The 16,175-nt window shown below is 38.1% G+C and overlaps 1 protein-coding gene across 1 annotated transcript in view; it reads right to left on the minus strand.

The window, feature by feature from the left end:
- LOC102020284 (HLA class II histocompatibility antigen, DRB1-1 beta chain-like) overlaps positions 1–7,038 on the minus strand; it is a gene marked incomplete in the record, with an annotated part of 15,897 nt that extends 8,859 nt beyond the window's left edge. Inside the window, 1 exon segment of the mRNA XM_013517039.1 lies at positions 6,861–7,038. Coding sequence (XP_013372493.1) covers positions 6,861–6,957 — 97 coding nt within the window.
- Between the last annotated feature and the right edge of the window lie 9,137 nt (positions 7,039–16,175).

Consider the following 16,175-nt stretch of genomic DNA (forward strand, 5'->3'; position numbering starts at 1 on the left):
ACAACAGAATACTGTTGCTTTCTTTCTACCATAAGCACAAGCATCTATGGTTTGGTTGGTAGAAATATTGTTGTGCTTAATTACAGGTTACTACCTATATACCATTGAAAATGTTCTATAATTAACATGGAAATGCAGTATTCATTGTCTAATTTCAAAATCCTTATTTCCTGCACAGTTTCAGAAATGAAGTTGTGGATCAGTTAGTGAACTTAAGTGTTTCCATGTTTGTGGTCACAAACCAATCTGGATGAGATCCAGATCGAATTTCCCCGTAAACTCAACATTGAACCTAACCACTGAATTTGATTCAGTTCTCATCCAACTTGGTTTGTGATCAGAATGGTGGAAAGAGTTGAGTTTGTGAACTGAGGTACCACTGTAACTGAGACATCACTGATTACAATATATAGAATGATTTTAATAAATAGGAATGCTCCTACTCTTCTACAAGAGTAGAAGAAAGGAGACGAGTTTGGTGACTGCTAGTATAACCGAGGTACAAGATGATAACAGCTAAGACTAGGGAAGTAGCTTGATGCATAAAACATGGCAGTCAGCAGTGAAAGCTGCTTTGGAGGCAGCATCCCAGGGACTTCTGGATGGATAAGATGGAAATAACTTGTGTAGAAGTAAGTGCACAACATGATAGGCACAGTTCCTAACACTGCACAAAACCATGTGCCTAATCCTCAAACACCTTCAGAAAGTAGAATGTGATCTTTACATTATGAGGAAAGTGCGTATAGAATGGAGAAGTTGAACGCCTTGCCCACAACCATGTATTTCATCATAAATCAAACAAGTGTTTAAAATTGGGAAGTCTGGATGTGGTATTCTAACATTTTATCACTTCATACCCTATATGAGAAACAACTACTGGATAAAATTATCTATATTTTCTGTCTGTGGTACAGATACCATGGAAATCTGTGGGAAAGAGAGGTCCAGAGGTCTGGTTGACGGCCATGGCAGAGGAGCGAGTCTGAGCACACTCGGACTCGTCATGTCCTTGGCACACCGAGTGAGTCGCCCTGCCTAAGCTGTCCCCCTCTGACCTCTTACTTCTGCACAGCCCCCGGCCAAAAGCACCACCTCCAAACCACGCCCCTAGCCCTGCCTCCATTGCCACGCCTCTAGCCTGCTTAATAAAATGCCTGGTACTTCCGCAATAAACGGGATCTGCGCCATCAGCCTGGTCTCCGGTGTCTTCTTTGCACTGTGTTGCCGCTTACCACAGGCCCAGGTCCCTCGACCCAAGGAGGTTCAACCTCAGAAATCTTAGTGGAAAATTATATAAATTTCAAAATTCCTAAATAGTCTATTTTTTTCTAGTCATTTCAATTTCTTGGAAACTTTCAATATTTTTAGCCACCCCATCTTTTGTACATCTACTATTTTTTTGAAATGATCAGAACTGGTTAACATATGTTATATTCCCATCATACATTATCTTCTCACATTCTCCCAAACCAACCTGAAATCCAGTCAGTAGATCAGCTGTGTGTAGGAACTCCCCTAATTTCATGCTATGCAAATATAGCTGAACTTTTTAACTCTTCCATGTACTTTTCACTGTAGGATATATATGTGCACATGTATTTTACATATTATATGTCTATATTATATATAATACATCCATATGTTATATATATATGTATATATATATCATGGTTCTGGTGTATATATGCATATAAACTGAAATCTGTATCAGTTATCACATACAGTTTTTCAGTTACTCAAAATATGGAACTTCAAATTTTTTATGGTTTCTTTGCCTTGTTAACCAGTCACCAAGCCATTAGCAGTGATCCTTCAAGTCACTTTCCTGGTTGTTGACCCTTCAGTGGCTCATTTCATTCACAATCACTGGTCATAATCCACTTGTGCTCCATCTCCCTGACTCTAGCTCCCAACATGCAGCCAGTTACTGGCCTTGACCAGACGGAGAGCACTCATGTTTGGAGAAACTGAGAAGATGTATCCTCATATATATGGCTTACAAAAGGGAGAAGCTCCTAAACCAAAGCTCTGCTTGCCATGGAGAAATGATGACTGTGGAGTGAATTCAAGATCTGAAAAGCTCTCTCTTCCTAATCACAGATTCTCTAGGTGCCTTCTTGACAAACAAGAAAAAATAAAAGTGTGAAGTTACTAATCCACATCACTTGTCTATTTCTCTGCCGTGCTTAGTGTTGTTCATCCATGGTCATCCTATCCAACACTAGCTGGGTCCAATTTGGGGTTGCCATATTAAGGAAACAAAAGCACAGGGTATCCACTTCAAATATCATTTTGTATTTGAAATTTCAGTTTAACTGACCAGCCGGTATCTTAGCAACACTAACCAAGTAAGTGGACTGGATCCAAAGCTTCTTTACGTTCTTCAACACATGCCCGTGGTAGGCTGCACAAAGAATAAACTCATGTGGAGCTTTTCAAAGAATAAGTGCTAAAGAAACTTATGATTTGAAGGTAGAATTTCTTCCAGGTTTTTCCAGTGCTAAGAAATATACAGATGCACACACACATCAGAAACTTTACAAATATTTTTAACTCCCTGTTGCCAATATTCACTAATGGAGTTAAGAGCTAAGACTGGAGAATCATGAAAGAACTGAATTCCGTTGTGCTTTTGTACTGGGTCTACTTCTAACATTAGCAAATTTTTTTCCCCTTACATCTAAATTTGACTTAATAATAGCAGAGTTCCCACAAATTTATTAATAAGTGTGATATGAATGACTCTTCCTAGTACTAATCACAACATAAATGTACTACACACATATTATCAATTTAATATTCATAACTCCATGAAGGGAAACTCATAAGACTTTTTTAGTCTTTAACTTACTCCAATAAATAATATCATCACCATCATCTGGCAATTGTTTTACATTCATTTCATCACTTATTGCATTTTGAGCACAGAAGGCAGAAACACTGGCCTTAGACACTAATGTAGCACATGTGAACCGAACACACAGGAATTTGCTGAGGCAGAACACAGGGATGTTCTGAGTCTTCCAGTGTGCACTGTCATCTTTGTTCTAGCACTATGTAACACTGCATGAGGTACTTAAGCCTTTCAAATTGTATTTATTCATTTATTTATTTATTTACTTATTTTTAAGCCTTGCAAATTCTAGCTTCCATAGATATATATGTTATGAAATGCTAACCATATGGTAGAAAAGTTACTGGAATGACACACTGAAGTGTATAAGCTGGTGAAATGCTACAAGACCCCATCCTGACAGAGACCAGACTGCTTTGCTCATTCTTTTTTTTTTTTTTTGTCACTAGGTGTCTTAGGCACTTGCTTATTGCTGAGGCACAATACTGGACACACAACATGAATGCAGAAAGGTTGAAGAAGTTTCAGACCCTGTTGTGCAGGATTAAACAGAGAAAGGGCATGAGGGAAGGGCCTGGGCAGAGAAGAGCTGCTCATGTCATGGCAGGCAGGAAGCAGAGAAAGGGGAGGTGCCAGGAATGGAGATTCCTCCTTCCAATCCAGGTCCCAGTGATCCCCCTCTTCTGACCTGACCCCCTCTCCTCACAGCAAGACAGCTATATGGCTCCCATTCAAAAAAACTTCCAAAAGCCCTGGCACATGAGGCCTTTTGGGGACATTCCTAACATAAACCACAGCACTAGCTCAATAATGGGTGTATTCCAAGTAATTAATACTTATGTGTGTATTGATTGTGTGGACCTCAGCCTGCATAATCAGCCAGCATGTTCATACAAGGTCTTTCTGTGCTTTCAACTCTGACTGGTTCTCAAGTCTTCTCACTCCTTTTCATGGTGTTTGTTCTGTCACATTATGTTCAGCTGTCCTCTAGGCCCAAAGACTAATCTTTCTCTTAGGCCAGCTACTCAATGGCACCTTCACTCCTGCATTCACTTATTCAGCTTGCTTTCTCTTTTCAAATAGTCCAATCTATTGTCTGCCTTGAGTGCTCAACAAACTTCAAAAGACAAATCTGTAGCACCAAATAAACACTTCCATTATGCTGCCCCTTGACCTCCTCTGTAGTTCTCACCAACCCCAGCGATTTCCTCCTCCGGGAAGAGTTTTCTGCGCTTGACTTACATGTATCATAAGCCCCACTTTTCCTCCAAAATGACTGTCCTTCTCAGTGCATTTTCTTAGTGCTATCACTTTTCTTGTTTTCTACACAATCTCTTTCTTCATAACCCCTTTGCCTTATCTGGAATTTAATACAGTATATGTGCCACTAATGCCAGCAAACACACCTCCAGATTTAACCTCATTCTGAACTGCAGATGCATAAATTCAACTAATCTTTTTATGGGGCTATATAATGTCAAATGAATCTCAATCTTAACTTCAGTAAAAGCTCTAACAACCCGCTTTCAATTGTGATCCCATAGTCTAAGTAAGCAGCAGGTCACCTGTGCATTTCAGACAAAATCCTTAGAGATAAGCATGATTTTTGACCCCGTCTTACATCTAATTCATTGCCAATATGTTCAAAAACCGATCCCAAATCCTTTACCTTTTCACAATCGTCATCATAGCTCCACTTAATGAAGCCCATGCTTGTCTTCCCTGGGGAATTCTATTGTGTCTCTTGATAGTATCTTCGCCCCACTTGTAAAACAGAACAACGTAAACTGCACACGGAAGCTGCAGTTATTTTATAAAACTGAACATAAAGTTACTTTCCTTGCAGTGCTCCTGAAGATTTCCATATAGATACGAGTCAGATTTCTTACTCTGACTGTTGTGGCCTCATTTGATGATGTGGGGATTTTCTCTGCAACCTCCCTCATCTCCTACAACCCCTGTCCAATCGCTTGCTCACTGCCCTTCAGCCACTCTCCCTTTCTTTCTGTCCCCTACATATCACAGATCTTCCTGAACTTTATCCCATCCCATATTTATGTCCATGAAACATTCATGTCTTATGTCTTTCTATGATTGGCTCTTTATGAGAATCTTGTCAACAAGATTCTCATAATCTTGTCAACAAGCCACTTACTCAGGGAGAGCTCCTGTGCACACACAGCGAAATTCGGTGAATCCTTTGTCTCAGGCCCATCACCCTAATAGCTTTTTATCAGAGAAATTCTACTCCTAAAAGTTTATGTTTTTAAATATTTCTTGGGTAATTGTCTTTCTTCCCTGACATTGGGTGAACTCTGTGAATTGAGGCCTTTTCTGTCTTATTGACCTGGAATCCTCTGACACTACTACAAACTCCAGGCTGTAATCCTTGCTCAGAATGTTATCTGTGACCTAAATGAAACAACTAGTGTTCTGTTGAATTCATCACTGTAGAGACGTAGAAAGGAGAGAGGGGCTCAAGCTCCAACATTCTTTCATTCTGATGACATGGCACATCTCTCCCACTTCCTGTGAGACTTTTGGATGAACTTCCTCTCTTCCAGTTCATCTAATTAGAGGTATTCACAAGTACAGAGAAGGCAAGCTGAAGAAAAAGAGGAACATTTTCCTTAAACTTTATCTTCCCTAATGGATCTCTTATAGAGCTGCAGATCTGTGGAAGTAAAGGCAATGGTATTGCTGGTGAAAGGATAGGAAGGATGGGGAGGTTGAGGGAACCCATTATGGTTCATTAAGAAAAAGAGAAGGCACAATGAAAAAAACATATGAAATTTGGGTGAAGATCCCAATAGGCCAATGAGTTTCCTTTTCTTTCTTATTGGCTCTAAGCCCCATAACATGGTATCAACCTTCACATTCTCTTTGTACTCTTGCTATTGCATATACTTTGAAGCACAAAAAGGTGCTGATAGTTTGATGATTACTTAAATATAGATTGTTACACATTTTATTCAAACTAGTGCAGACCATTTTGTTGGTTCAAGCCAGAGACTGTAGGATGTGAGGACATACATTTAATTCAAACTAGTTAAAACAATTTTGTGAGTTTAAGCCAGAGGTAGTATAGGTTGTGAGGAGAAAAGGATAGTACCGAAAGTTGCAAAGCAGATTAATAAAATGAACACTAACCTATGTCAGGTTTCTAGACCTGTGCTTGCAGAGATGAAGAACATCCCACAGGTGCTCGTTGTCTACAGGGAAATTTCATGTACAAAGAACCTCTATTCCACTGCAGGGTGTTAAGAACAGGAGAAAGACAGCGCTGACCCCATCTGAATCACAGCCTCCAGCACAGAGACCTGGGGCTCAGGCACTGGAGTTCAGAGAGCAGGAAAGGAAGTGATGGAGAATGCCTCCCAGTGCATCCACACGAGTACAAGAGCATCACTTATGACCCTGGTGAGCGTGAGACACAGGATCTTCTGGGGAAAACCATTTAAAGTTAGACTCCACCTAATATTTTACAGAAATCTTTTAACACGTTCAAAATTAGACAAAATTTTTCTCCTGAAAAAGAGAATAAAATTATGTTCATAAGATAGAATAGAATAATATAAATGAAGTTCTGTTTTTAAAGAGAAGTCTCCTCTTTTTCTGACAGAAAGTAACATATCATAGAGAAGTGCTATATTTGGAAATTAGTTTAACATCATACTTTCTAAATCCCATAAAGTTCCTCAGAGAATGTGATTTAAGGTTAGAGTTCTTACTGAAGCAGTCTTGAAAAGAAATGGTCCCTGCACAGAATCCTTTTACGTAGATCTCATTGGAAAGATACACACACACACACACACACACACACACACACACACACACACACACAGGCTCCTGCTGGTGGAAAACAATCCATATGATGAAGACAGGAAGTCACCAAAGAAAATGTCACAGATATTTCAGAAAGATGGCCCGGAAAAGTGAGAAAGTTCACTGCCTTCCTATTTCCAACCTCCGTAGCTCTCCAGCTAAGGGCTGCACTTACGCCGTGTGTCCCTGGCCAAAGCCAGGGGAGGGCTCAGCACCATCAGTGTCACTGTCACAGCTGCCATGCAGGAGCCTCCGGGGAGCCACAGACACAGCATACTGGACAGCAAGACAGGACGGGGTCAGACTGAGGCAGATAAGCCTCACTTAGTGAGAAACACGCATCCTGTCTGCTTACATTCCAAATGCTAAGAACCGAGAAATTCATTTCGTTGATTTTGCATTGGAGAACCTCAGTGTTGAAGAACCAATCAGCATCAGAGATGAATAGCATCATCAGTTGCTGATCAGAGATTCAAGATGCAGGTCCTCTCATGACACTGAAGTTTCTTCATTACAAGGACTGTTTCAATTAAAGTTTTTTCTTTCTTTTGGTGGAGGGAGGTGAGATAGGGTCTGATATGTAGTTCAGGCTGCCTTTGAACTCGTATATTTCCCAGGCTGATCTAAAATTCATGGTAATCATCCTGCATCAGTCTCCTGAGTTCTGTGATAAACGTCTAGCCCAATTACTTCTGAAGCATTTTAATTGGACCACCATGGTGAACCAGCTCTGTGTTGGAAAGTACCACACTCACAAGTGTAAACTTTGTGGTATCATTCATCCTGCATTTGAATATCTCCTTCTGAGGAGTAAAGAGTGTGGAGTGAAGGTGACTGAAAGTTGCAGACTTCAAGCTGATCCTTACTGTACCATAATCTCGTACTGTTGACCATGGAAAAGTATTCACCCTCTCACAGTTAAAATGAAAATATCATGAGTTTTCAGATACTTATACCCTGGAAAGGCTGTGATTCTGAGCACACCTCAAGGAGCTGCATTCCCTTATAACTGATAAAAAGTTGCAAATAATGGTGCTGATTGGAGGGACATTTCTGATACACTAGTAGCAACTGAATTTTAGTGAATCAATTAACTTCAATAAAAAAAGTTTTACAAGTTTGTCTCCTGGTGCTTTCGCTAATTTTAGTGCCAGTGCTAGAATACACGTGTGCGATGAGTGTGTATCTATGAGTCTTGAATGTTTCTTCATATAGGGATTCAACCCAACAGCATGGTTGGATAACTGTTCAAATGAAAGTACACTAAGTTTGAAACATCAGAAAAGAATTCAAGCCAGTCTGATACAATAACTCTGCTTTAGGGTAACTACTATTTTATGTGAAAAAGTGTTCAATCCAGGCGGGATGGCAGTGCACACTTGTAACCTCAAGGCTGTGGAAGGCTGAGGTAAGCCCAGGATGGAAAGTTTAGTGATACTTGGTCACAAAATAAAAATTTTAAAATTCTGGAAATTCAGTTTACTACTAATGACCTGGGTTCAAACTACAGCACTTTGAATAGGAGGAGAAGAAACAAGAGGAATAGGAGAAGAAGGAGATAGAGGAGGATGAAAAGGATAAGAAGGAGGAGGGAGTGGAGGAGGAAGAAGGGCAGGATAGAGGGAAAGAGAAGAGAAAAATTAAGAAAAGAAAGGAAAGAAGGAAAAGTTTTCATTCAATCCTGTAATCCTGGGTCCCATTATGATTTCTACACATTAATAGTAGTACATCCCTTTTTTATTACCCTGTGTTTTATTTAAGTTAACAAAGATATAACACATTACTACTGAATACATTATAGAGTGTTCAAGAAATGGAGCATTTTTTTTAAAAAGTGTTAATCATATCACCTTATAAACACATGCTTTTTGAATTATAACAATATAAAGTAATTATTATAGATTATGTTGATGTAAATGTGCAGTTTAGATTCAGGATGGGTAATTTACTAAATAAATACCTCCATCAATTCACATTGCACTGCAGTTCTGGTAAGCAGTCATTCCCTATGTGCCTTAATAGTTCTCACGACAGGGTAATAACCATGTGGCAACAAAAATCATTAAAATATTTTGAGTAATAGCAGAGCATTTTACTTTTATTCAAAATTGTTCTAAAGCCTTTATAGTCATAACAGTCATTATTTACATCGAGACAGTAAGGTAGATACTGTTTTTATCCCTATAAAATTGAAGGGGTATATTTATTGAATTAAATAATTTTTGTATATATGTAAGACTAGAAAATTGTAAATTCCAAATGGAACTGAATTATATGTGATTCCATATTCCACAAGCACAGCCATTATATCACATTAGCTTATCCTCATTTCAGGATATAATATTTCCCCTTTTATTAAAATTATTCCTCTCATTTATTCCTTTTAAAACATGGAAGCACTTTCTGTCATTTCAGGTGGGTACAGTCCAGCAACTGAAAAATTTCTCTCATTGTCTCCATCACCATTCAGTGCAGTGACAAGAATGGCACTTATCTGCGGTAATCACAGCCACAGCTCCTGATCCGCTTCTTATCAAATAGAGCATTAAATTCACTGTGGCCAGCAGCAGCCACCCAGGCCCAACAGCAAGGCGGGAGGACTTGGCAAATATGCACCATGGCCTCAAACAGCTCTGATGCCCACCTGCTCCAGTGCTGAGCCAGGAGAACAGAGAATCATGTGCTGTGACCCCAGGCCTTGTGTTCTCCACAGCACTGGTTAAGAGAGGAGACAAACAAAAGGCTGACATGACCAAGGATGTAACCAAGCACCGGGAGGAGATTTTTGCTTCCGGATGGAAATGATACACTATCACAAAGTCAAGGATAGAGCTAGGCTTTTGTGAAAGGCTTAGAGAGGGTGACAGCTACGTAGGGATCTCCTGGGATTCCCTAGGGGCCCCAGGCTCAGACCAGGAAGTTCTCAGGGCCTGTTTTGGAGTGCAGGTTCAGTGGAGTAGTGATCAGAGGGGCAGTCCTGAAGAGGAAGGCATTTAATCTAGTCATATGCTTCAGCTCTGGCACTGCTGTCTAAATCCAGCAGAAATTAGAGTTTGAATTTCTATATGTCAATATAGGGGTGCCTAATTGTTGTCACTAAAATCATGGTCCTTGTTGAATTCATTAAAGGCTGTTCATCAGAGGTTCCTAAGTTCTTTTAATATTCAGTTGACATTTGATGCTATTGTTGTTGCTGAATTTGCTACTAGAGTCAAGGTAACATAGTAGTGGTTGGTAAGTGGTTTTCTCTCCATGCTAATATCTGGATTGTGTGAGTGTCATTAAAAATACTTTAATTCACTCTCAAAGAACAGAGCAGTGATTCATTGAATCTGGAACCTTAACACAAAAAACCAAAGTAACACAGACATGAATACACAAGGCAGCAAAATGCCTCCAAAGATTCCCAGCTCCTCCAAAACAAGCTCCGTGGGTGTTGAGTGGGAGGAAAGCACGAGATACCCAGCAGCTAGGTCTGAAAGGGTGTCAGTGGAAGTAAAACAGTTCAATAAGACACTTGGGAAATTTAAAGAACTTATAACTAACACAATAATGACTCTAATGAAAAAATGATCCATGAATCCAGAGAAGACACTAATAAGCAGTTAGTGGAGCTAAAGAAAGAAATGGAAAACATGAATGCCCATCATAGAGAATGGTGTCCATAAGAAAGTTCCAAATAGAAATTCAGGAGATTAAAAACATGATTAAAAGTATGGGAAACAAGCAACCAATGTGAAGACAGGATGTCAGACCAAGAACACAGGGCTGTGCTCAGCGATGAATCAATGAGCGATAGCTTAAAATCAGCAAGGAATATGAGGAATGGAGCCACCAAAGATCTAGTAGAAGAGCAATTAGAATTAGTGAAAAATCAAAAGATGGCACAAGGGCATTTAAAAAGCTGTTTACAAAAGGAATAGCAGAAAAACTTTCCAGACTTAAAAAAAACAGAACAAACAAATAAGTGAATCATTTAGAGTCCTGAACTGAATGATCAGAAAACCAAACCAAACCAAGCCAAGCCAAGCCAAACCAAACCAAGCCAAGCCAAACCAAACCAAAGCAAACACCCAAAGCAAGGAAAAAAGTTTCATGTCCCATAATAATCAAAATCCATGAAATTTAACACAAAAGTAGAATCCCAAGGACTGCTAGAGAAAAGCAACATATTACATCACCTGAGCAACCAATCAGAATTGGAAAAGATTTCTCAACACAAACTTTAATGCAAAGAAAGCGGGAAGTGAAGTCTTTCAAGGTATTTAAGGAAACCACTTCCAACCCAGGCTATTCTATCCTGCAAGTTTATCATTTAAATTGCTGGAAAAATAAGGTTCTTCAGTGATAAAGAGAACCTATAGAAATTTATGACCACAAAATCAATACTCCAAAAAATTCACAAGGCTATCTTAGAAGGAAACAATGAAACTAATTGTGCCACAATATCCAATAAAATGAATGAATCCAGTATGGTTAACAATTAGGTAGAAGAGAAAGGAGCAAAACACCTGCAAGAAATTAATAAAATAACAGGAATGTCAATATTTATCAGATATAACTATCAGTGTAAATAGAATAAACTCTCCAATTGAGACACAGATTATGAGAATGGACAAAGAAACAAAATCCAACAGTATGCTGTATACAAGAAGTACATTTAATCAAAATTTTATAGACTAAAAAAGACTGGAAAACAATATTCTCTGAAACGGGAATGTTAAATCAAGGAGGAATAGCTATCTGTTATGGTTTCTTTCTAAATGTACTCCCAAAGCCTTATGTGGTCATAGGTTTTTCTTCAGAGGTGGCTGAATCAAGAGTGTATGATTGATTTACAATGCTGTGATCAAGGGTGCTGCGATTAAGGGTGGGTCATTGGTGCATCAGTCCACTGATTGGATTGGCACTGCCGTAATGCAAACAGACTGGGTACAATAGAAGGGACAGAAAGAGAGTTGTCTTGCTCTTCTCTCTTGTTACATTTGCTGTCTTCTGCCTTTATGAACTGTTGCTCCCCTGACATGTGCTACCCTGTCTTGGAGCTAGCTGATTAATGACTGAAAGTCTGACAAACTGTGAGCTAGATAAACCTTTCCTCCTTTTAATTTGAATGTTGGGAATTTTGTCTCAGCAAGGAGAAAAGTAACTAAGACTCTGTTCTATTTTCAAACAAAGTGGATTTCAAGTCAAACCTGATCAAAAGAGGCAAAGAAGGACATTACATATTTGTTAACGTAACTATTCAATAGAAAAAGACCACAATTTTAATCATGTAAGACCAAGTCACAATGCACCCAACTGCAAAAAGTCAACTCTAATGGATATACAAGATCAGATAAACAGTGATATAATTATAATGGGGAATATCAATACCACACTGTCACAAATGAGCAGAGCAACTAAACAAAAATGCAAGAAAGAAATATCATACTTGAACACACCTTTCAACAAAGGTACTTAAAAGATATATACTATGATCCACTCAATGTATGTTTTCCGTCTTTTATTTCTAAAAATAAAAAAAAAAATAAACAAGGAATTTATAAAGATGAGATTGGAAACTAATAAAATTGAAATTTTAAAAAATATATCAATTGAAGAGCTGGTTCTTTGAAAGAATAAATACTTAGCACACATACCAAGAGAAAGAGAGAAAAGACTTACATGGATTCAATAAGAAATGAAAACTGCAAAATTACAACAGAAACTGACAAAATCCAGAACATAGTAACTACTTTGGAAAATAACATTCTAACAAATTGGCAAGTTTTGAAGAGATGCAGATTCCTAGACTCATGCAAATTAACAATGGGAACCAAGGAAGACATAAAGACACTCCACAACCCAATTACAAGCCATGAAATAGACAGTAAAGATGAATCTATCAACTGAAAGAAACCCTGATGCATTCACTGCAGAAATCTACAGTACTGTTAAGGATGTTATATCACCAATATCCTCAAGCTCTTCAAAGTGGAAATATTGCCAGACAGTCAGCTACTTAATCTTTGACAAAGGGACAAAAGCATATGATGGAGGAAAGATAACCTATTCAAGAAGTGGATCTGGGAAAACAGGAAACTTGTTCACAGAAGATAGAAACTAAACCATATCTCTTACCCTGTGCTAAATTAAAATCAAGACGGATGGAGAGTTTAAACATTAAAACAGAAACATTGAATCTGCTAGAAGATAAATTAGATAAAACTCTTGAAGTCATAGGTGTAGGAAAGGATTTTTCTGGATAGAGCTGAGATGGTACAAGAAATTACAGCCAGAATCAATAAATGAGACTACACCAAATTAAAAATCTCCTGTACAGAAAAGAATCAATTATTAGAATGAAGAGATAGCCTACAGAATTGAAAAAAAATTGTCAGACAAAGGACTATTATCTTCAGACAAAGGACTATTCTTCAGACAAAGGACTATTATCTGGGATATGTAAGAGCGTCAAAAAATTAGGCCACCTAAAATAAAAGACCCAATCAAGAAGTAGGTAAGTGAAATGAATGAGAACTTCATGAAGGAAAAGGTACAAATGGTCAACACGTGTATGAAAATGTGTTCAACATCTCTGACCATTACAGATATGCAAATTAAAACAGCCAGATTCCATCTGTTATCAGAAAGAGTGGCAACGATCAAGAAACCATAAAATATCAAATGCTGGGGAGACAGTGGTGAAAGAGGAACCCTCCTACATTTTTGGTGCAACCATTAAAAAACAACATGAAGATTTCTCAAAGAGGTAAAATTAGAAATTTTCTATGACCCAGCTCTCCTGCTTCTAGGTATATCCTCCAAAGAGCTTAAGACATTATACTACAGTGACAGATGCATGCCAATGGTTATTGCAGCACAATTCATAAAACTACTCTTTATATTCATCACTCTCTATTCTCATCAGTGTTTGCTTTGATAAAGGAAATGTGGTAGCTGTATACAATGGAACACTACTGCACTATAAAGGACAACGTTGAGACATTTGTAGGAAAAAGGATGCACTTGGAAAACAATTTTGAGTGAAATAAAGCAAACACATAAGCTTAATTACCACATCGTTTCACTAATCTGAGTAAGGCAAAGTGCAAATAAAGAGAATAATAAAAGATGGGTAGAAGACAAGTGGATGATCTCTGCACGTGGGAAGGGGTCCAAGAGGGCACGGGTGATGGGTGAGTGGGAGTGGAAGGAGACACAAATGTAACAAAGACATGTCATTTACAGCAACCTAATAACCTCATTGAACGCAAACATTATATCCCATAAGCATGTGCTAGAATTAATAATACTGCGAAGAATGAAAATCAGGCCAGGGAAATTTAAGGAGGAGAGTGGAAAGGCAAGAGAAGGGAAGAAGATTAAAAAAGTATGTTTATGTGATGTTCTTGTACCCAGGCCCCAAGGTGATTATAAACTGCCTGTACTGCAAACATGGACAAGTAAAAATTGATATAAAATTAATCTTCTTATAAAGTAGTATTTCATTATGTGTACTGGCGATTTTCTCAGAATTGTGGATTTGTAACTTGCAATTTCACAAGAGTGTGTCCAGAGGTGTAATATGTATGATTTTAATACATTTAGAATTATTGCAAATAGATGTATGTTTACAGGATATATTCACTTTTGAGATTTTTTGAACAATTTTTAAAAAGGCATATTCTGCAGTTATTGGATGCTATTCATATTTTTTCAATTAGAAAGTCCAATTGGTTGAAAATATTGTTCATATCTAGATTTATTTATGGATAATTGTTTACATTGAACTATAAGGCAAACCCTATAGAGGATTTTTCCCTTTCTTCTGTCTTCCAAGTTTCCACACCACCATCCTGAACTCAGAAATGTTCTGAAAAGCCTCAGCTGCTGGTTAATGTAAGACACTACTTTGGGTTCTCTATAGATTTCTCCCCAATAAGTGAGCCCATGGAGTTTGCTTTGATAAAGGTGATGAGCGAGAGGTATGGTTCAGTAGAAGACCACCAGCATAACAGTCACAAGGCCCAGGGTACAAGTGCCATTTTTGGCAAAAACAAACAAATAAAAGAACAAACAGACACAAAAACTCAGAGAAAGGATGGAGACCAAGTAAGGAGAAACCAATAGACCCAAATCTATCATCATGCACCAAACTCAAGTCAAAACGGATCACAGATCTCAATACTAAAACAGAAACACTCAATCTATTGGAAGAGAAAGTAGGTAAAAACCTTGAAGACATAGGGGTAGGCAGAGAGTTCATGAACAAAACCCAAACTGCACATGAAACACTTCAAAGAATCAACAACTGGGATCTCATCCTACTGAAAAGTTTCTGCACATCTAAAGAAATCTCCAGCAGACTAAAAAGAAAACCCACAAACTGGGAAAAAATCTTAGCTGACTGCCCTCAAACAAAATCTATATATGTTCTATGTAGAACATATAAAGAATTAAAAAATATCAGCCTCCCCAAATTCAAAGACCCAATCCAAAAATGGGCAGCTGAGATGAATACACACTTCTCAGATAAGGAAATACAAATGGCAAATAAATACATGAGAAAATGTTCAACATCATTAGTCATTCGAGAAATGCAAATTAAAGCAACACTGAGATTTCACCTTACCCCAGTAAGAATGGCTAGCATTAAGAAATCAACCAATAACAAATGCTGGCGAGGCTGTGGAGAAATAGGAATTCTTCTCCACTGCTGGTGGGAATGCAGACTGATGAAACTACTGTGGAAATCAGTTTGGAGATTCCTCAACAAACTAGGACCAGAGGTCCCATTCAACCCAGCTATTCTCCTTCTGGGTATTTTCCCAGAAGATCTAAAAATGTCATATCACAGCGATATATGTGCACCTATGTTCATAGCAGCAGAATTTGTAATTGCTAAATTGTGGAAGCAACCCAAACGTCCATCCACTGAGGATTGGATAAGAAAGTTGTGGTACTTTTGTAGAATGGAATATTACTCAGCCATAAAGAAAGATAAACTCGAGGCTTTCATAGGTAAATGGTCACAACTAAAGCCCATACTCAGAAGTGAAATAAGTGAGACCTGCATGTGCAAGCACTGCATTGTTTCACTAGTGTAAAACCTGAAAGAGTTAATATAAACTCGGAGGTATGATACACACTGTGAAATGATAGGAAAATGCTCAAGGGTAAAGAGCAACTGGGATGTGGGAAAAGAGAAGGGAAAGAAAGAGAAATTTTGTATGTATGTATATACAGGATAGTTAACATAGTTGACCTATTGTCTTCTATTTCTTTGCCGAAAGAAACAGTTAATGAGTCCTTGATTGATCACTATTGCATGTCTGTATTTGTTTTCCTGAGAAACCACTTTGAAGATATCAGGATGTAATACAACAAATATTGTTAATTTCCTACCATTTTGTTTGTAACTCTGTATGGTCTGTACTGTTCTTTTGCTGTTTTGTTAAATATTGTCTGCCTGTTAATGTTTTCCTCCTTTTATTTTTAAAATTAAAAA

The sequence above is a fragment of the Chinchilla lanigera genome, unplaced genomic scaffold (assembly GCF_000276665.1).
Source record: "Chinchilla lanigera isolate Chin_1 unplaced genomic scaffold, ChiLan1.0 scaffold00036, whole genome shotgun sequence".
NCBI classification, from domain to species: domain Eukaryota; kingdom Metazoa; phylum Chordata; class Mammalia; order Rodentia; family Chinchillidae; genus Chinchilla; species Chinchilla lanigera.